General features: G+C 49.0%; 2 protein-coding genes and 1 long non-coding RNA gene across 5 annotated transcripts; 2 read left to right on the forward strand and 1 right to left on the reverse strand.

The window, feature by feature from the left end:
• Nucleotides 1–1263: 1263 nt before the first annotated feature.
• Nucleotides 1264–6393, forward strand: kbtbd8 (kelch repeat and BTB (POZ) domain containing 8). Its single transcript, XM_003973460.3, has 5 exons — nt 1264–1405; nt 2482–2689; nt 2778–3084; nt 3176–3995; nt 4089–6393. Exons 1-5 carry the CDS (start codon nt 1390–1392, stop codon nt 4550–4552), a joined length of 1815 nt encoding a protein of 604 aa, XP_003973509.1. The 5' UTR covers nt 1264–1389; the 3' UTR covers nt 4553–6393.
• A 125-nt stretch (nt 6394–6518) lies between these two features.
• Nucleotides 6519–14606, forward strand: LOC101064201 (monocarboxylate transporter 2). Its single transcript, XM_003973501.3, has 5 exons — nt 6519–6627; nt 7126–7346; nt 9814–9957; nt 10923–11720; nt 13096–14606. Exons 2-5 carry the CDS (start codon nt 7130–7132, stop codon nt 13347–13349), a joined length of 1413 nt encoding a protein of 470 aa, XP_003973550.1. The 5' UTR covers nt 6519–6627; nt 7126–7129; the 3' UTR covers nt 13350–14606.
• Nucleotides 14607–14805: 199 nt separating this feature from the next.
• On the reverse strand, nt 14806–17855 carry LOC115246921 (uncharacterized). 3 transcript variants are annotated; one of them, XR_003886031.1, is made up of 3 exons: nt 17717–17855; nt 15490–17049; nt 14806–15173 (listed from the first exon to the last, which is right to left on the reverse strand). It is a non-coding gene; the product is annotated as an uncharacterized lncRNA (long non-coding RNA). The 3 variants fall into 3 exon arrangements; XR_003886029.1 differs by lacking the exon at nt 17717–17855 and adding an exon at nt 17168–17377; XR_003886030.1 differs by lacking the exon at nt 17717–17855 and adding an exon at nt 17158–17377.
• Between the last annotated feature and the right edge of the window lie 1550 nt (nt 17856–19405).

Raw genomic sequence — 19405 nt, forward strand, 5'->3', positions numbered from 1 at the left:
TCTTCTGTCCTGCAGCTCAGCTCTCTCCGGAGACACAGGTGTCCAACCGTCTCTGTCTTCCTCCTCTGTTTTCATTGTTGTGAGATCTGGAAATGGCCTCGGCTGGAATTTCAGCAGTCAGCGACACGTGGCACCGCGATCTGATCGCAGAGGCGCGATGAAAAGAGCGAAAGGAGGTGAAAGTGCAACCATCAGGGGATCCCAAAATCGGGCAGCCGTCGACAAAAACCCGGTCTGTAACGTTCTTCAGGCCCAATTTCACAGACCACGCTGTGGCGGAGCGGAGGGAAGATGGGGGAAAGGATCGTAATAGGTTGCTTATGTAGCGGTGGCTTTTCTTCGTCTCTTTTTTCCTGTCACATTTACGACGCTGCGCCGTGTTGGAGCCCTCTTGGCGCCGCAGCAATCTGGCTTTGCAGCTGTTCATTATCAATATAATGCAGGTCCGAGTGTCGTTCCAGAGGACCGTTTAAATGTTTGCTTAAGCGACCTACAAAGAGTGGGAAATTAGAGGAAAATAGCCTGTGGATTTCTTCTTTTTCAGTACAGATGGCAGAGTGACACCTGCAGCATTGGTTAGCTGCCAAAACAGCAGGTCAGGGTGGGCGTGACCGGTCTCTGCAGACCCATAACCACATTTTACTGTGTTACATATGTTAGCAGCGGGAGCTACAGCAGCTCGTCTGTTGGATCGGACTATCCGGGCCAGACGTTGCTCCCCACGTGGATTGGGGAGCCTCGATGGCCCCCGTCTGGTTTGCCCTGGTTCCTTTCTCAGGCCACTAACCAAGTCCCCAAAAAGCTCCCAGGTGGGGCAGGAGGTTCCGGTAAAGTTCATGCCCCCAGTACTTACCAGGAAACCCTGCACGGAGACGCACCTATTGACCACTGCAGAGAAGAAACACCACAAAAGAGCTGCACTTTTTGTTCTGACCCGGTCATTTAGCATCACAATTTGGCCATTATCAAGCCTAAAGAAGTCCTTACACTCGCCTGTAACAAAATAACAAAACCCCCAGCATTTTCCAACAACCTGCTCAATGACCTGAAGAAAAGCTCATTTAGTGCACTTTAGTTTGGAAAGTCTTTGACCGCAACCCATTTTTAACCACGTATTAAAACGCATTTTTAGGGGAAAGAGCTAAATTTGGGCTTAAGATGTGCACTTAGGTCTGCTTTTGATCTTAGATCGATGTGTTCTGGTCTTGTCTCATACTTCTGGACCTCTGTTTTCACAGGAAAATGCGCTCGTGCAGCCAGCAACTTTTTTTCCCCCGTTCCAGAGCCGACGGATCTGATTGGCTGTGAGATCCGAGCGCGTCATGTGATTGGCTGTTCCTTGTTTCCGGGGCTCCGCTGTTCACTCACTGACGTTTCTCGGTGGAGAGAATGGCTGCCAGTGGAGGTTAGCAAAATCATTTCATTGTTTTGTCCACCTCTCAGACTCTAGTAACGCGTTGTAAAGTTATAAATTTAGCGTTTATGTGTTGTTGGGGCGTGACTTTACAGACTCGCTGAAAAATTTACGACGTATTACGTTCTCGTTCAGAGGGTTCGGGCTCCCCAGACTCTTCAAAAAGTGTTGGTTATCGTTAGCGTCGCTATGCTACTAATGCTAGCTCTGGCTAAGTTTCGGTCGGTTAGCTCGCTATCTCCAGCTGATTGTGTAAACACTTGTGTATGTCAAGAGACAAAGGTTGGACAAGTGCCTGTTGAGGCTCCGGTTATCAGTCGCAGTGCACAGGCATTAAACATCATTAAATCCCGCTCATGGTTCTCGAAGAGGGGTCGAAGCATTAGTTGTTGTTGTTTTTTTAAATCGTCCAACATCTTGCAATGTTGTGTCAAAGAAAGCTGGCTAGCATTAGCTCGATGTCTCGATGTCTGCTTAAAGTTGGAGCTCTGGTTATCAACCAGTCGGCAGAAGCAGAAGGACACCTTAATAAAAGCTAAACCTAGACCAGCCGCTGTGCAGTACGTGCGAGTGGTTGAGAGCATTATTTCTAGCAGGTTTCGATCAAACCGTGTTAAAGTGGTCGGTATTAGCCTGCTAGCTTCCACCTGGTGAGCCAGTTGTTTTCTCCACCCCTGGGGAGCCTTTGTCCTGTCAAGCAGTCGCTCCTGCTCACCTCGTGTTGCTTAATGCAGAAAAAGTTACAAGTTCTTTGTTGCAAAGTTTGCAATAAAGTCAGCCATGACAGCTTGGTGCAACCTGTGGAAGGTGCTGTATGGACTAGTTTATTCTATGGATTCTGTGTTTCGCTGCAAAGAAAATAAACTTATTGTGGTTGCCTCTAATACGCAAAATCCCAATAGCTAAATGGACATTTATTAAATGCTCTCCCACCTATAGTCATGGAAAAAAGTTGTTTATTTAGTCATAAGATTTTTCACGAGGGAGTGTATTAACTTTAAAAGATGCTTTTTTTGTTATTTCTGTTGTTTAATGTGCACATTATTCTCTCTGTGGGGTGTTAACAGAGGTAGGGAAGCTGTTACAAGTACAAAATGGGACACCTCCAAGCACCAACTTCAACGGGGTAGATGCTGTCCATGCCTGTAACATGCTGCAGCAGCTGAAAGCCTTGTACGACGAAGCACAGCTCACCGACATCGTCGTAGAAGTGGATCACGGCAAGACCTTTTCATGTCACCGAAATGTCCTGGCAGCAATCAGCCCGTATTTTAGGTAGGGCGCCTCCATTCTGAAACGGATTGTTCGAAAATGCCCGAGAATTGATGAATGATGAATGAATTTTTTTTTTTTGCGCCACCAGGTCCATGTTCACCAGCGGCCTTACAGAAAGCAGCCAGCGCGAGGTCAGAATCGTCGGGGTGGAGTCTGAATCCATGCAGCTGGTCTTGGACTACGCCTACACCTCCAGAGTCACGCTTTCTGAGTCCAACGTCCAGGCCCTGTTCACGGCAGCCAGCATTTTCCAGATCCCCGCCTTGCAGGACCAGTGTGCCCAGTTCATGATCAGCCGACTCGACCCCCAGAACTGTATCGGGGTCTTTATGTTTGCTGATGCTTACGGCCACCAGGAGCTGAAGGAACGCTCGCAGGACTACATCCGTAAGAAGGTGGGTGTCCCGAGCGATCCTCCCGGCCTCCCGTCATGATTCCACGCTTTAATCTGGTGTTGTGACTGTACTCCCCCTGTTGTTGTGGCAGTTCCTGTGTGTGTCCTGGGAGCAGGAGTTCCTCCAGATGACCGAGGAGCAGCTGGTCAGCATCTTGAACAACGACGACCTCAACGTTGAGAAGGAAGAGCACGTGTACGAAAGCATCGTCCGCTGGGCCGAGCACGACCTGCCCGGGCGCGAGGCCCACCTCGCTGAGGTTTTTTCCCAGTGCATCCGTCTGCCCTTGCTGGATGAGGCCTTCCTCAGTGGGATTCCCGCCCCGTTCGCCTGCGCCCTGTCCCTGTCCAAGGACCCCAGCGAGGCCAAAGCCCGCCTCGCCGGCACCAACGGGTGTTCGCAGCGCCTGGGCATGACCGCGTCTGAGATGATCATCTGCTTTGATGCCGCTCACAAACACTCAGGGAAGAAGCAGACGGTGCCTTGCCTGGACGCGGCCACGGGGAGGGTGTTCAAGCTGTGCAAACCGCCCAACGACCTGCGCGAGGTCGGCATTCTGGTCTCCTCGGAGAACGACATCTACATCGGCGGAGGGTACAGGCCCAGCAACAGCGAGGTGTCGATCGACCACCGGGCGGAGAGCGACTTCTGGCAGTACGAGCACGCGGGCAACCGCTGGCTCCCCCGCGCCCCCCTGCTGCGGGCGCGCATAGGCTGCAGGCTCGTGCACTGCTGCGCGAAGCTTTACGCGCTGGGAGGGCGGGTGTACGAGGGCGACGGTCGGAACGCGCTGAAGTCGGTGGAGTGCTACGATGCCCGGGACAACTGTTGGACAGCAGTGAGTCCCATGCCGGTGGCCATGGAGTTCCACAGCGCCCTGGAGTACAGAGACCGCATTTATGTCCTTCAGGGTGAGCCGCTTTCCTTCGCCGCGATGCCGCCGCTTCGTTTTAGCTGAAAACCGCCGTTAAAAATGAGTGTTTTGTGGTCCGTGTCCCCTGCAGGCGAGTACTTCTTCTGCTTTGACCCACGAAAGGACTACTGGAGTCACCTGGCGCCCATGAGCGTCCCTCGGAGCCAGGGTCTGGCCGCCCTGTACAAGAACTGCATCTACTACATCGCCGGCATCTGCAGGAACCACCAGCGCACGTTCACCGTGGAGGTCTACGACATCGAGAGGAACACGTGGAGCCGAAAGAGAGACCTGCCCTTCGACCAGGCCACCAGCCCCTACATCAAAGCCATGCTGCTGCAGGGGAAGCTCCACCTCTTCGTGCGGGCCACGCAGGTCATGGTGGAGGAGCACGTGTTCCGCACCAGCCGCAAGAACTCCCTTTACCAGTACGACGACGAGGTAGACGCCTGGGCCAAAGTGTACGAGACGCCGGACCGCCTCTGGGATTTAGGGCGCCACTTTGAATGCGTGGTGGCCAAACTTTACCCTCAGTGTCTCCAGAAAGTGCTTTGAGGCAACGCGTCTGGCGGAGCCAGGCGCCGGGTCGGGGGCAGCGGCGCCGCGCGGCCCTGCCTCCTCTTTGCACCACGCAGACCAGTTTTGGTTGAGTCTTAAATTCAAACTTCAATGATCAAAATGAGGGTGCTTTAAAGATTGCAGTATTTTGTTGTTGTTGTTGTTGTTTTAACCACACGGCACCAGCGACCCACACTGATGCTTGTTTAACAAACACCGTACAGCCGATCATAAGTGCAATTATCCTGTTCGTTCTGTTGAGCCATGTTCTATTTTTGTTGTAGATACTTACAGATAAGGAGTTGTTTTTTTTTGTTTTGTTTTTTACAAATAATAAGCATGCAAGGGAGGGTACTGGCAGGACGGACGTGCTCTCTGGAGAATACGGACGCTACGGAGCAGAAATGGCTATATATAAACTCAAACTATATAACTACGGGTAAGGTGAGCTCGCGGCTCAGTGGGGTCACTGACTGAGCTTCGTGTGTGTGCGCGTGTGTGTGTTTTTCCTTTTATAGCTCAAATCTTTCTTCAGCTTGTTCTGTAGAGCAGTTTTGATTTGACGTGTGCTCGTGTTTTATATTTTGGTCCCTTTTCCCCGCGTGTCAGATATCGCACCACGCGTGGCTTCTCGTCCGTCTCCCGCACCGGGGGCCAATCTGCGCCTCCCGCTTCGAGCTCGGTGTCCGTTGGTGCGTCAGCCGTGGGCGCACTCGCTCTCCACATTGGAGAACTAAGGATGGAGTCGAAGTTGCGACGACACTAAGTGGAAGATTTCCCGACCAGGCTTACCTCAGATGTGTGTGAAGAGGAGAAAAGGGACGTTTTGGACCATGTTAGGGACAGTGATGTGAAGCTCTGCGGTTTCTTTCATTTCCACCGGATCTTAATGTTTGGAACGGGCGAACAGCCTCCCTCTGAAGCTCCAGAGCACCCCGAGGTCTCCTTAATGCCGATCCAGACAGTCGCGGTAGCAATAAGTCCAGGAGCGTCGACGGGGCTGTCAAGCGCATCGGTTTTTTTTGGTTTCTTTTTCCTTGGGGTAGCGATTGTTTGGCTGTTTGAATATGCAGAGAACCGTCTGGGCGCTGCACTGAATCACTCTCCAGTTCTTGGCCACAAGGGTTTGGCGGAGCCCTCACGTCACGCAGAGGACGGTGCTTTTTTATTTTAAACATTTTTTCTTGACAATCTTATGTAGAACTGCAGAAAGGCCGGAACGTGGAGGGCAGAACCTCTCCAAGAGAACCCCACCCTCATCACCCCCCCACCACCACCCCCGCGGACAGCTGGTCGCCCTCATCACGTCAACAGAAGGTTGGATCGGAGAACTCTCAGGATTTCTACTGAAACAGTACTGTATTTAAGTGTTTTGTTTTGTGTAACATACTGTAGGTTTGCTGTACTTGCACAGTTTTTTTTTTACTTAGTTTTTTTTTTATATAACTTGAAACGATAGATGTGATTTTCCCTTTCGTTGTCTAAAGTTGCTGTTTCTTTTTCCCCCTTTTTTTTTGGTTCCTGTAATTCTATAGCTACAGTAGAGAAATCCTCACGAGTGAAGCGTTTTATTTTGCCCCCCTCCCCTCCCCCGCCCCGCCGTTGTACAGCATTTCAACGTGACATCTCACCAAATCTGAGCATTAAGCAGCAGGACAGATTTCGGACGCCGGACACAGAAAAGACAAGGCGGAGGGAGAAAGTTTGCCGTGTTCGGCTGATGGGTGCTACTCCGTCGTCTTCATGTATTCTCCTTTTATTTGCTGGGTTCTAATGGTGGCTGAGCTCAACTGTGAAATTTACATTGCACATACTTTGAAATAAAACCAGTAAAGGTGGCTGGCGGCTCTTTTCTTGCACCAGGCGTGCGGCGGATGGGGGGGGGGGCTTCGACCATCGGTTGAAGAATGCAGCCGGTTTATTAAGGACGGCACGTCTGTCGTAACATGCAGCGGAGGTGGGTCTTGTGATGTTTTGACCCCCCCAGGGCAAAGAGAGCACATGTGACCCAGCGTCAGATAAAGCTGCCGACTGAAGCTGAGCCACAAACAGGCTGAGCGGCTGACTGAGAGGTACGTGCGCTTCACTTTCTGACTGGGGGAAACGGATAAATGCAGGAGTTTGATGGTGCTGCAGCGGGCCGGAGCGTGACCTCTCCAGCAGGTCACGCTCCGGCCCGCACAGCTGGCCTTTACACCACCCCCCATCCCGGCAGCAGCGTGCAGCATTCCCGGGAGTTCCTCCATGAATTAGAGGTTCCTCCTTGAGTACTCTGGAGTGGTCAGGCACTTCTGCGGGGGTTTGAAATGACTTTTCTGTCTCGAGCCTCTGCGTGCGGAGTCGACCGAAACTTGTGCTCCCGTTGCCTCACCTTTGTCAACAAGGAGCTGCAGCACATACGCGCTCACAAGCTCGCGTCCTCGGGAGGCAAAGGCGCTCATACTCGTCTTTGCAATGAAGTTCAACAGCTGACGGGAGAGATTTGAATAGGATCAAAGTGGCTTTTTATTCAACAGCGTTTCGGCCTCATCGAAGGTGCAGAAATAAAGCTGCATTTTCATTCTCAACAGGATCATGGCCTCTGCTCCAGAGGATCCAGTGGGCTTCAAACCCATTGATGGCGGTTGGGGCTGGGTCGTGGTCTTTGGGGCACACATTTCCATTGGGTTCGCCTACAGCCTGCCCAAAGCCCTGTCCATTTTCTTCAAGGAGATCCAGGATGATCTGGGCACCAGTTTTAGTGAAATAGCATTGATTTCCTCTGTCATGCTGGCTGCTGTGTACGGGGGAGGTAAGTCAAACAGATTTTTGTTCCAAAGTCCAGCATTTGTTGGGGGATGGGCCAAGGGTGGGGGTTAGTTTTTTAGTCTGACTTTGGGAATGTTGTCTGTAGGTCTCAGAGTGAACGCATCAAGACCATTAAAGTGCACTTGGAAACGCTCCACAACCGCATTTGCATGCACATTTGCTGCGGCATCATGGGAGCATGAATCCTTTGTTCGTTTTTGACCCCTGATTGAGGGGCCCCGGAGTCGAGCCAATCAGATGAGAAAGACACGCTGCTCATGTGGGACAAAAAAAACAAAAAGTAGAATAGTGTCTTCTACGCTGCATTAACTGCACGGCCTATACTCATGGTTGGCACCAATGACTGATATATAATGGCTTTAAATGCGAAAGGTCACAAAGTGTTTATGTTAAAGGGACTATAGTGCTATAAACTCACGCAGATCTGAATGACAATGATGCAACTTTCTCCAGGGTGCGTGTTTGTCAGATGAGACTGTCTGACAGGTTCCAGAACAAAGAGTGTGTTAATTGTTCCGTGATGATGAAGCGTGCGGTCGAGCTCAGGAGCACGGAAAGAAAAAAAACCCATTAAGTTCTTTGATGGTTTCCACTCATTCACACTCGAAACGAGACTTTAATCGCTAACTGATCATTGACGGCTTTTAGTTCTGATGCTGCGTGAAGGAATTAATGCAAAACAACCCCAAACCAAACACAGTTTTCATTCAATTTGGGAATTATGCAGACAAAAAGTGCATCGAGTTGGCATTACGTCACTGCGATATGCTACATTCAGGTCCTCCATGATACAAAGAAATGCTCTGGCATCATTTATTCATCGACCTACATAAAGTCAGGTTTTAACCAACGCGCTACCAAAGCTCTTTATTGGGAAATTCAATTACAGGTGTCGGCATAATCACTGTGAAACCCGGTAAAGGGTCTGTTATTTGCCCCACACCTCTTTTAAACATGAATCTAAATGTTCTAATACGGAGGAAATGGACGCGTCTCAGTCGCGTTGCGATCAGGCTCCGGAGGTGACGCGATTTATGGCAGAACTAAGTGCCGCGGAGGCGTTGCGTGATAACAGTTGTTTTTCCAAGGTTACGGGACAACAGGATGTGCAACCGAGGAGGCCTCGCTGGTGAAATATCTCCTCTCGCCGCCGCTCAGGCAGACGGCTTTATCACGCCGTCCTTGGCGAGGCTACAGCAATGTCAGCGGAGTAGAGACGGGAGGAATCTATCAGAGCGCGAGGCCCCGCGCGCAAGAGTGTGGCTCCGCGCGCACGAGTGTGGCGCCGGCCCCCGGGGAGACACGCGACAGCCTCTCCGGAGCACCTCTGATCCAGGAGCGCAAATGATAAAGTTGTAATGGCGGCGGAAACGTTGGCATTGTTGGAGCTGGCCTGTCGTGACACAGCTGCAGGGCCACAGATGATCCATCTTTGACCTCGGCAGGCGCACGTTTGACTGCATAAACAAGCAGTTTGTCGGCGGGCGAATTCAAACGGCACCTATACAGTCGGAGAGGAGCTACACAGACTTGTTTTCCGTGGAGCATCATGAGTTCGTTGGCTCGTTTGAGGTTTTCTATCAAGCTGGGGGGGGCACAGGAAGTAAAGAGATGCTTCCGACAATTAGCGAGCAGGTTTTTCCATCCGGCCCAAGTGGAGATTCGAATTTCCTGCGGCGTCTGTAAATAAGTATTAAACATAGACCGGAAGCAGACAGGCACAGTCACATGATCGCTCGGTCACCTGATCCGGCTGTTTACGGGACGCACTTTTAGGTTTGAAGATTCCTTAAAATAGGTTATTTGAGCATTTGCCTAAACTACGTATTTCGAATGAAACAAGACTTAAATAAAAGAGAAACGACACGTGGAGAAATTCCTGCAACTCCGCTGGCTTTGTTTATTAATTAAAAACATTTGAATCATGTGCTTTCATTGTTTGTTTATTTTTTTGTGGTTCCAAAAAAGCTCTTATTTTACTGTGGTAAACACTGGTGCAGCCTGCCCATTTACAGTCATACAATCCACCATCAAACAGCCGTCTTCCATATTTATCTTCCTCCCGAGGCCAAGGACGGTTCTTAATACCATTTTCCTATTTAGAGCAACCAAATAAACTTGAACGCTTAAATTCAGTTTGTTTTTTCATTGTTGCCGTGCCTGGTTTTCCTTCCTGCCTTTGGGAGTGGCTGGGTTTTAGTTTGACTGATGGTCTCTTGGACTTCTAAATCAAATGAGAAGAATTCATACATATTCAAATAACCCAAAAGTTCCCTCTGCTGCAGACTCTGCAGGTTCTGAATGAAAGGGAGAGTGATGGCGTTCGAAGGGCAGGTTATTTGTTATGAGGGGGGATTCCTACGTCCTGCGATCACACCTGCGGTGTTCCCCTAACCTTGGTTTGACCGTGCTAACGACTGTTTCTCTAATATTTCCCTCTGTGTGTTCAGGTCCAGTGAGCAGCCTACTGGTCAATCGCTACGGATGCCGCACTGTTGTCATGGTGGGCGGCCTGATGTCCGGCCTGTCCGTGGCGGCAGCCTCCCTGGCCACGTCCATCAGTTTCCTGTATTTATTTGTGGGCATCATCGGAGGTACAGGATTTGACTTTAGATGTTTACGTAGCGAGTAACCTTGAGCAGGAGTGGAGTTTCTAGGTTGTCGGGTCGGTGTCCTTTTTTCAGATGGGTGTGTGTTTTCACAGGACGTAGAGCATCTGCCCCAACTCCTGAGGTGCTTTTGGAGGGTCAGAACCTGGGTGGTAATTACAGCAGACTGGTCCCTGATCTTAGCAAGCGTGGTCTTCTGTGGCCTTCCGTTCTTCACTGCAGGCTCCCATCGTGCTCGTCGCACGGGGCTCATTAACCTGCCAAGGACTCCCAGGAAGGATTAATGGTCCCAGCTAGTGGCTGCTGGTCAACACGTGGCCGGGCTCCCACTCTGCCCTTGTTCGGCTAGTTTACCGAGGAGTCATGATTCATCGCAGGCCATTCTTAATACACAGGTTCCACCTGCGCTTTTTCCTCCCAGCACCATCCAGACGCTTTCAGCCATCCTGTAGTGTCGACACGGTGCATTTGAAGGCCGTGTTTTGATGCATTTTTGTATCTGAAGGGTGCACTTTATCGTACTTCACCGCGCTAGTTTTGTGCCTCACCCCCGTCTCTCTCCGAACAGCTACGCTAACGTGAATTTCCTGTGAAAATTTGGACACGCCGATGAAAACGAAAGTGCGTCGGCAAACTTCAGACAGACCTTCTGAACTCGCGTTCATAAAGGAAATAAAAAGAGGCTTTTTAAATGCTTGTTTGCGCAAATGCATGCAACACAAGTTGATGCTAAATATTTGGATAAGCAGACAGCCGAGTGGATGCACTACTAATTCACTCTAGTTTAGCTCTGCTCCAAATGAGATCTTAGCGGGAAAAAGTCAAATGAGATCGAGCCTTAATGAGCAGCGTGCAGGATCAGCTCTGATTTAATTTGAGCCCCACTCCCACCACCACCACCACCATTTGGAGTTTGTGGTAATGTCTTTTCTTTTGCTGTATTCACACAGGCTGTGGACTGGCCTTCAATCTCAACGCGTCTGTCACCATCATCAGCAAGTACTTCCTCGTCAGGCGTCCTTTAGCTAATGGGCTAGCTATGGCGGGCAGCCCCGTGTTCCTGTGTGGCCTGGCCCCCCTTAACCAATATTTACTCAACATGTTCGGCTGGAGAGGCAGTTTACTCATTATCGGAGGGCTGATGCTCAATTCCTGCGTCGCCGGGGCCCTGATGAGACCCGCTGGTTCTCCACCTGTAAGGTCCCTCGCTGGTGAGCAGAAAGAGATGGAGAAAAAGACAGGTTTCCGCAGCTGCGTGAAGAACGTTCAGACCTTCATGGACCTGTCCATTTTCAAGGATCGAGGTTTCGTCATATACATAATTGGAAACGTGATGTTCTTCTTCGGTGCCTACGCTCCCTTTCTGTTCCTGGCAGAATATGCCATCACTCAGGGGGTGGACGACTATTCTGCTGCCTTCCTGCTCTCCATCGTGGGCTTCGTGGACATATTTACCCGGCCGGCTACAGGCCTGTTGGCCAGCTGCAAGTGGATCAGGCTTAGAATCCAGTACCTGTTCAGCTTCGCTGTCATTTTAAACGGACTCTCCCACTTGTTGTGCCCCCTGCTGAACGGTTACTTCTACCTGGTGGTCTACGCCATCCTCTTTGGGTGGAGCTTTGGCATGGTCTTCGCACTGATATTTGAATGTCTGCTGGACCTGATAGGAATCCAGCGCTTCCCCAGCGCTGTTGGACTGGTCACCATCATCGAATGCTTCCCGGTACTTGTGGGCCCGCCTGCTGCAGGTAAACCCAAGTTTAGAGTCCTGACTGTCCCTCCTCTTTCCTTACAATTACGTTTCTGAAGGCGTCTTTTATGGGAACAACTGCATTTTACTGTGAGATAACAGGAAAGGTTCCAGGTGCAAGTGGGGAGAAGATGGAGCGGGGCTAATTTGGTAATACATTTATTGGAAAAATGAATACAAAGACCATCTAAAGGGTTAAAAAGACAAAGACATGAGAAAAGGGTGCTTTAATGAAGATAAGATTGTGGCTTTTGCTCTTAAAATGGTCCAAACGGCCAGTTTACTACTCTGGATTTAAACGCCGGTGCAGCGACTCTGTGTCCCTCTGCTAACATCTCCTTCATTTGGTTTTAATGAGGTGAATATTTATGGGCCCAGAGTTTGTCTTGTGTGACACTGTTCTGAGGCAGTTTTAAAAGGATAAATAAGTGCATCTGTGCACGTCTGCATCCTCCAGAGGCCTCAATCTTTACGTCTGCACTTGTTACTACCCTCACACCACCGAGTCAGTCCAATTAGGCAGAAGTGCAGTAAGTGGGTGTAATTAGCCTTTAGCTTTGGGTGTTAAATGATGCTCAGTTTAAACTCTCGTCATTAAAGTCTTGTACCTGGGCTATAATTAAGCTCTGAATACATTAGAAGAGGGGAAAAAAAGGGTGATTTTACCAGATGGACTTAATTACTGCTCAGCCAATCAAGGAGCGGCTTAATGAGAGTGATGGTCTTTGGTGTGCACGTGTCAGAGGAGAGGCATCCATCAGACGACGCAGAAGAGTTTAGACTTGAAACTGATCCAAATACGGAGGGACGCCTCCTGCATACACACCGTGGTTTCTATTAGGGTGCTGAAGCCCACACTTTAAAATGTTACAGCCATGCAGGCGGGCAGGCAGGCAGACAGACAGACAGGCAGACAGACAGACAGGCAGGCAGGCAGACAGACAGACAGACAGACAGGCAGTGTGCCGCGCTGCAGACCTGGGTTGGCTAGAACTCCTGGATGTTTATATCTGATCCAAACTGCATTTGTCACTTGCTGCGGTGGCAGTTTCGATGTTTACGGCTCCGGGAATGGGCTTCTCCTCTGATTCGTCTCAGCGGCAGCGTTCCAAATTGCCTTCTCAGAGACGCAGGTAGAGCCAGGACAGCCCCCCCCCACCACCACCGTCATTTCCAAAATGGCTGCTTTCAACTTGGCCCGCGGTCGATTTCACCGTCTCTCACAGATGCGCCAAAGCCAAATCTGGGTTTAGTCGTGGTCGCAGACGTTTGTGAATGTTGGGTTCCGTCTGTTGTGATGGAGAACATGTTTGTTTGTTAAACACAACGTAAATCCGATGCCTTTTTCCATGCCTGCTTTTCTCACGTCGCAGGGTTCCTGGTGGATGTTCTCCAGGACTACAAGTACCTTTTCTTCATGTGTGGCACCGTGATCCTGACCGGTGGCGTCTTCCTCCTTGTCATGAACATCTACAACTACCACCAGGTGTGTCCAGAGGAAGCAACAATAGACCTCGAGCAGAACCGAAAAAACTCGGAGAACCCGGATCAGGTGACAAAACGGGACAGCGAGAATGTGACAGAACCAGCTGAGCCCAACGCTGAAACGGCCACAGGAGATCAGTAATGTGGGAATCAACTGTCTTGTTTAAAAGTCATGTTTTGGTGTTTTATCAAACATGAAAGCAAGACAAGAAGCTCTAAGACTTGCTAGCGATATCACGCTAACAATGTCCGGGCGTACTGCCACTTTCGGCTGGATGCATTCGCACGAGCACCTGCAGCCAGAACAGAGGGTTATCCCGAGTTCTTGTTTTATTGAACAACTATTGATGATGGAGATGTCTGTTATCGACACCTCAGCGTCCTCCCGGGCCCATCTCAGTCTGTTCTGAGGGTCTACGCCGTACGTAAATAACGTGATTAATGCTTTATTCCAGCAGTTTGGACACCAGCCTGCAACTTTGAACGCTGCAGATGTCGATGGAGCTCGATTGATCCGTCTGTTTTTGACAATGAAACCTATTTTTCTACACGTCCACCTGCTTTAAGTCTCAATAAGAAGAAACTCTTACAGTCAAATCATCCTAACTACCTCGCCTGAGTCACAGCCAGCAACTTACTAACTGGTTCGGATCCATAACGTGTTCCGATCTCTCCTGTTGACCTCAGTGAACATTTGCTCAGATGTAACTGCAGGCAAATGTATGGATTAACTGGTTACATCCAGCCTTTAGTCAGTGTTCGGTTGTAGACAGTAAGTTAAAAAATAAACAACTGATTTCTAAGCCTTCAGAAATGTAACAGTTGTTTCTTCTTGTTCCCTTAAATCAGATATTCAGATATTTATGCTAATATGCCAAAGACTCCAGTCAAACCTGCAAATGGAATTAAAAATGAAGAAATAATAGATTTTATGCCGAATGGGCTTCCTTTGCATGTCCCCTCATGAAGTATGGAAGCCCACAGGGGACACAAATGAACTTCAGCAGATACAGATGAGACTTGCCTGTATCCTCATCTGGTGCAACGCCTTAAATACCAAACACTTAGAGGCACATTTTTGGAGGTAAAACAGCGAGCCGTCATGGAATTATTTATTAATAATTTTGTTTGCACTGTATGATAATATTCATAGGGTCATGTCTGTAAAATACAGCTTCCTATGTTTGCCTGCCATTTTTTTTAACCTGTGTGTGGTTAACAGAGGATCGTCTTCCTGTTTCACAGTGGTGGCAGCTTTAATAGTACGTAATAACACATTTCCTGTATAGGTACGGCCAAGATGTACACCTGTGTGCATCTGTATGTCCTTTAGATCTTAAAAAAGTGTCAAACTCCACTGATAAGCTTCTGTTAAATAAAGGAAATGTGGCTCACTGAAGGGTTTGAACATGTCTTATGTCTTAAACGTGTTGTGGACATCCTCCAAACAGTTGCGAGTTTGGAAATGTCAGAGACGAGCACATCAGCAAAGGTCAAGGCGTTCCAGACTCCTGTTGCTGGCTGCGTGCATCCCATTAGTGTCGCTAAATGAGGGCCCTAGTAAATTGGAAAAAAATGGAAAAACACAGATTTCCACATTTATTTATTTATTTGGTCTGGTTGCTGCTAACAAAAGGTTACATTTTGGAAGAATCAACACTTGGGAAGTTATTTTCCAAATGGTCCAACGGGATCCTTGAAACCAGAAGTACTCATTTGTTAATGAGCCCGGCTGTTCTAAAGTACACGCTGGCCCCGAGCTGCAGATGGAAACGCTGTAAAACCAGTTTCCTAAGGAACGGTACCATTGTGTGCTCTTGCTCATCCAGCCCAGATAAGAGTCGCTGCTCTCGCGACCTATTGCGTCGGCGCGAGGCCGATCTAGTTTGTTTACAGTGGCCTGACCTGATGGGTCTGGAGCGGCCTTACACAAGGCTCCCAGCGGGCCGAGCAGCGTCAGTCAACACTGGAAATAAAGGAGCAAAGATTACAAATCAAATACGGACTTCCAATGTGAAGCGTTGCTCATCAGCACATGCTCAGTAGGGTGGTCCTGAGGTCCTGAGGACCAAAGCAGAGATTCATGTGTCACTGTCCGAGTGTAAGTGTTCTTCTACATGTTGTCATGAAAGTTGTAACATTTAACCAAGTTTAGTGTTGACCCCCCCTTATGACCCTTTAAATCAAGTTCAGTTTTCTTTGGGTTCTATCAAACTAACAATAAGAATCAATTTAATTCCCCGTCTGTTGCTCAGAAACAGTCCAGGAAGTGCTTTGCTCACCTCAAGTCTGCTGGGATGAGGCTCATTTTGGCTTCTTACCATCTGGTTGAGGTATTTTTGTCGGCGTCATGCTGTCGTTTTCCTATTGAAGATGGTGTTCCTCAGGGAATCCTCCTTGGCCCTGCATATTTTTCATATATGTGCATCCTTTGAGCAAGAATACATGAAACCAATATGTTAAATATCGCTGTCACACTGATGACACACAGGTGTCCATTTCCATCGATCCATGGACTGACTAGAACATCATTCCTTTAAATTCTTACTACATTTAAAAAACAGTTTCTGGACATTTTTCCCAGACTAAAATCACTTTAGGGAAGAATAAAGACAAACAGATGAGGGGGACAGAAAGTCCAGGATCAGAAAACGGTCCCGAAAGTCAAAGTAAAACAGGTCCTTTGCCTCTGGGGGAGGTTTAGAGAGGTGTTTTCCATCGATCACTCCTGTCTGTGTCCCGTCCACTGAGCGGGCGAGGTAATGAAAGTAATTTAACGTACATCTATAATTAACCGGGCCGGGGCGGCGTGGTTGGCCCGGACGGCTGATGGAGTGTGTTTATTATGAAGGTGTGGGCGCTCAGGCGCCGCAGCTCACGGGGCCGCTGACGTATCTCAGCAGCCATCACTGAGGTCAGGCTGGTGCAACTATTTGGAGCTGGGACGGCCTTGGCGCCCCCCCCCCACAGGTAGGTGAGGTAGGTTTTGTTCTTTGAGTCTCCTGGAGGAAGGTGCTCCAGGAGCTCTCTGCCTCCGGCCAATGTCCCCCCTCTACGTGTCCTCTCTCTTTCTCCTACCCTTCCCTCTCTTCCTCTCCCTCCATGGATACTAAGGTCTCTTCACCACTTTCATTCCACGTCTTCTAATTTCCTCCCCACCTCCGAGAAAACGGAACGCACTTCAGGAATTCCTCCGTCCCTTTTAAAGGGAGCAGCTCAGCACACAAACACAGTTCAAACCCGGCTGCCCTCGGTGGCGTCTCCCTTTGAAACTCGCTGCTCTTTGAATGCGGCCCGTTTGAACGTGCTGCCCTCTGCATTTCTTTAACACTCCAGAGCCACGGTGCCGCCTCACTTTGACCAAACACACACACACACACGCACACACACACACACACACACACACACACACACACACACACACACACACACACACACACACACACACACACACACACAGAAACACATCCTCCATAGTAAGCTCATATCTCCTCATTTCTTTCCTTAATTGTCCTTCATTGAGACAAAAACAAACCTCCAAAATCCAAACATGGGAAATAACAGCGAGAGTTCCTGCCCTGACATCCACAGTGGAGGGAGAGAGAGAGAGAGGGGCAATATCAATGCCCCCCAAGCAGCTGCATATGTTTAAGGTTTAGTCGACAGATGTGCCCGGGGTCGCGGGGTCGCTGGCCTTCGTCAGGTGAGGGCCCACCGCTCAGATTCTAATGGGCAGCATCTGGAGAAGGTGACTGATGAGACCGACCAGGACGCTGACAGGTGCTGAGTCATCTGTCGGGCCGACCTCTGACCCCCTCTGGACCAACTCAGGGGACGCCTTCCTACACACACACACACACACACACACACACACACACACACACACACACACACACACACACTCATTGAGAAATTTTTCTGAATCATATTTAAACTGTCGGGCCCCTGACCTTTCATGACCTTTGCTGTAAATAAAGATGTGAAGTTCAGCGTGACGCTCGACACCGTGCATATTTCAACGTTTGCCCATCTGAGCACGACCTCTGGCACAGACGGGGAAACACCCAGTATAGCTCCCAAAGCAAAGCCAGGCTAAGCTTTAGCTTAACCTGTTTAGCTTATCTACAATTTTCTGTAACTAGTTAAACTACATTCCTGTTTTGTGCTGCATCAAGTATTTCAACTGAGTTTTGGGTCTTGTTTTTAGAGTTTAACTACTCAATTTACATTACAATTTTTTAAAGTACAGTTTTGCATTCCTGCCTCTGCCTGTGGACTTATGCAAACGCAATCGTTCTTTCTTTAGGGGGTGTTTGCCTAAGTGTTTGACTGCTGTTTGGTTGGATGAGACAGAAGAAGCCCACAACAGAGCGTCCGACCTGCGTGGCTGCTTCTGTGCCTCCATCCCAATTTTGCTGAAACAGGAATATTTGTTTGAGCTGCTAAACGAAGCCTCTGTGCTGCATGTCTGGGGTGGTTCGATGTCTGATATAATTAGGTTTTAATGACCTTGCAACATCCCTCCCTTCCCTTTTCTCTCTCCCTCTCCCCTGATTCAAGGAGGAAAGCTGCATTTTGGAGCTAATTCTATGGCAACTGCCTGCAATAAGCTCGCTGTGGCGGCGTTTGATTAGGGCCACAGTCGCCCCTGCAGAGCTTTTTTTAAATTACCCAATATGTCACAGCCTGCAATGGCGACACACACCCTTTGAAAAGTAAAACAAAACAATAAGTATCAAAGGATCAAAGATCAACAAAATGAGAGAAAAGATGTCGCAATGCACGTTCCTTTCGCCGCCATTTTTTCCAGCTGGCTGATTGGTTTGTCAGTCTCTGCCCAGCACTAATGAGCGGCATCTGTTCAGTTCCGACTGTGCACGCTCCTGAGCCAGCTGGATGATCCGCTGGTTGAAGGCCTTCAGGTGCCAGGACAGCACAGGCAGCTGAGCGCCTACATGGCACGTGCCATAGCGTCATTAGCTGAAGACGGTGAAACAGAAACGAGGGCGCACATTCGAGGGGTGTGTGGGACGGACGTGTGGACCCTGGTGGAAAGACAGAGCCAGAGTGATTTTGATCACACAGCACGATCCACCTGCTGCCTGACACAAAAATCACCTGCAGCTTCAAGGGGAAGATGGAAACCCAGTTTGAACCTCTTTCCACTGGTGTTTTAGTTCTCAGCTCTGAGATGCAGCAGAAATGTTAAATGGCAGATTGCTGTGTGTGTGTGTGTGGTGATGAAACTGGTGATTGATTACATATTTATAGGACCAGTGCAGGAGTCAGTAATTGGCACCACACTTTTTTAAAATCTTTTCTACTTGTTAATATTCTTCATCTGTGTTGCTTTTTCTTCTTTTTTTACTTTACTTATGAGCTTCGCTCAGAAAAAACACAAAAACCTACTGACAGGACACTGACGGAGAAGGTTTCTTTGCCACTAGGGGTCAGTGTTGCTCCACAGTTTCAGAGGAGCGGAAGTCACCCCATCATCTACTGTCTCCATCTGTCATCCCCTTCTCATTCCATTTCCTGCTCATACTATCCCGTCCTAACACTCTTAATCACAATTAAACAGGACAAACAGGGTTTTCTGAACATCTTATAGGCAAACTATAATGGTTATAAGGAACACAAACTGATGAAGTCGTGTCACAGACACGGCAAACATATACACACAGATGATGGCGAGTACACACAGAGAGTAAATAGATTTATATTTCGCCGTCAGAGCATTCCTAACATCCCGTATTGATTGCCGGGATGTGTTGCTGTCAACGTTTAGATTTGATTACAGCTGACACGCAGAGCTGTGGATGAAACACAAAGCCGCTAATGGCCGCCGCGCTCGTTGCATATTAAATATAGCCCTGTTCCTGCTGGAGTAATTAATATCACACTGTGGTTATAAAATTTCCGGGCCTATACGGACAATCGGATTTCCACGGTTTGCAGCCGCTGTGGTTAATTGGAAACATCAGGAAGACGTTCCAGAGATGTTTCTTTTGCTCTCTGAGGATTTCTCCTTCGGCTAAATATTTGCAGGCTATGCTAGGCGGCGCAGAGAGGATAGAAAGGCTCGGAACGCCGCCTCTTCCTCTCTGAGGATTCATCTCTTTTTCTTTTCAAACCTCCTCCGTCCCATTTCAACACTGGGTCGTATTTCCAGCGTGCTATTGGTCCCAAACCTCAGGG

Source organism: Takifugu rubripes, chromosome 19, assembly GCF_901000725.2.
Source record: "Takifugu rubripes chromosome 19, fTakRub1.2, whole genome shotgun sequence".
NCBI classification, from domain to species: Eukaryota; Metazoa; Chordata; class Actinopteri; order Tetraodontiformes; family Tetraodontidae; genus Takifugu; species Takifugu rubripes.

What these genes read in the sequence shown, in the direction of transcription:
- kbtbd8 (XM_003973460.3), top strand. An exon ending in AGGACTACATCCGTAAGAAG is followed by an intron (nt 3,085 to 3,175) that starts GTGGGTGTCCCG and finishes TTGTTGTGGCAG; the next exon opens with TTCCTGTGTGTGTCCTGGGA. An exon ending in CCGCATTTATGTCCTTCAGG is followed by an intron (nt 3,996 to 4,088) that starts GTGAGCCGCTTT and finishes TGTCCCCTGCAG; the next exon opens with GCGAGTACTTCTTCTGCTTT.
- LOC101064201 (XM_003973501.3), top strand. Translation starts at nt 7,130, where the DNA reads ATGGCCTCTGCTCCAGAGGATCCAGTGGGCTTCAAACCCATTGATGGC. An exon ending in GGCTGCTGTGTACGGGGGAG is followed by an intron (nt 7,347 to 9,813) that starts GTAAGTCAAACA and finishes CTGTGTGTTCAG; the next exon opens with GTCCAGTGAGCAGCCTACTG. An exon ending in TGTGGGCCCGCCTGCTGCAG is followed by an intron (nt 11,721 to 13,095) that starts GTAAACCCAAGT and finishes CTCACGTCGCAG; the next exon opens with GGTTCCTGGTGGATGTTCTC.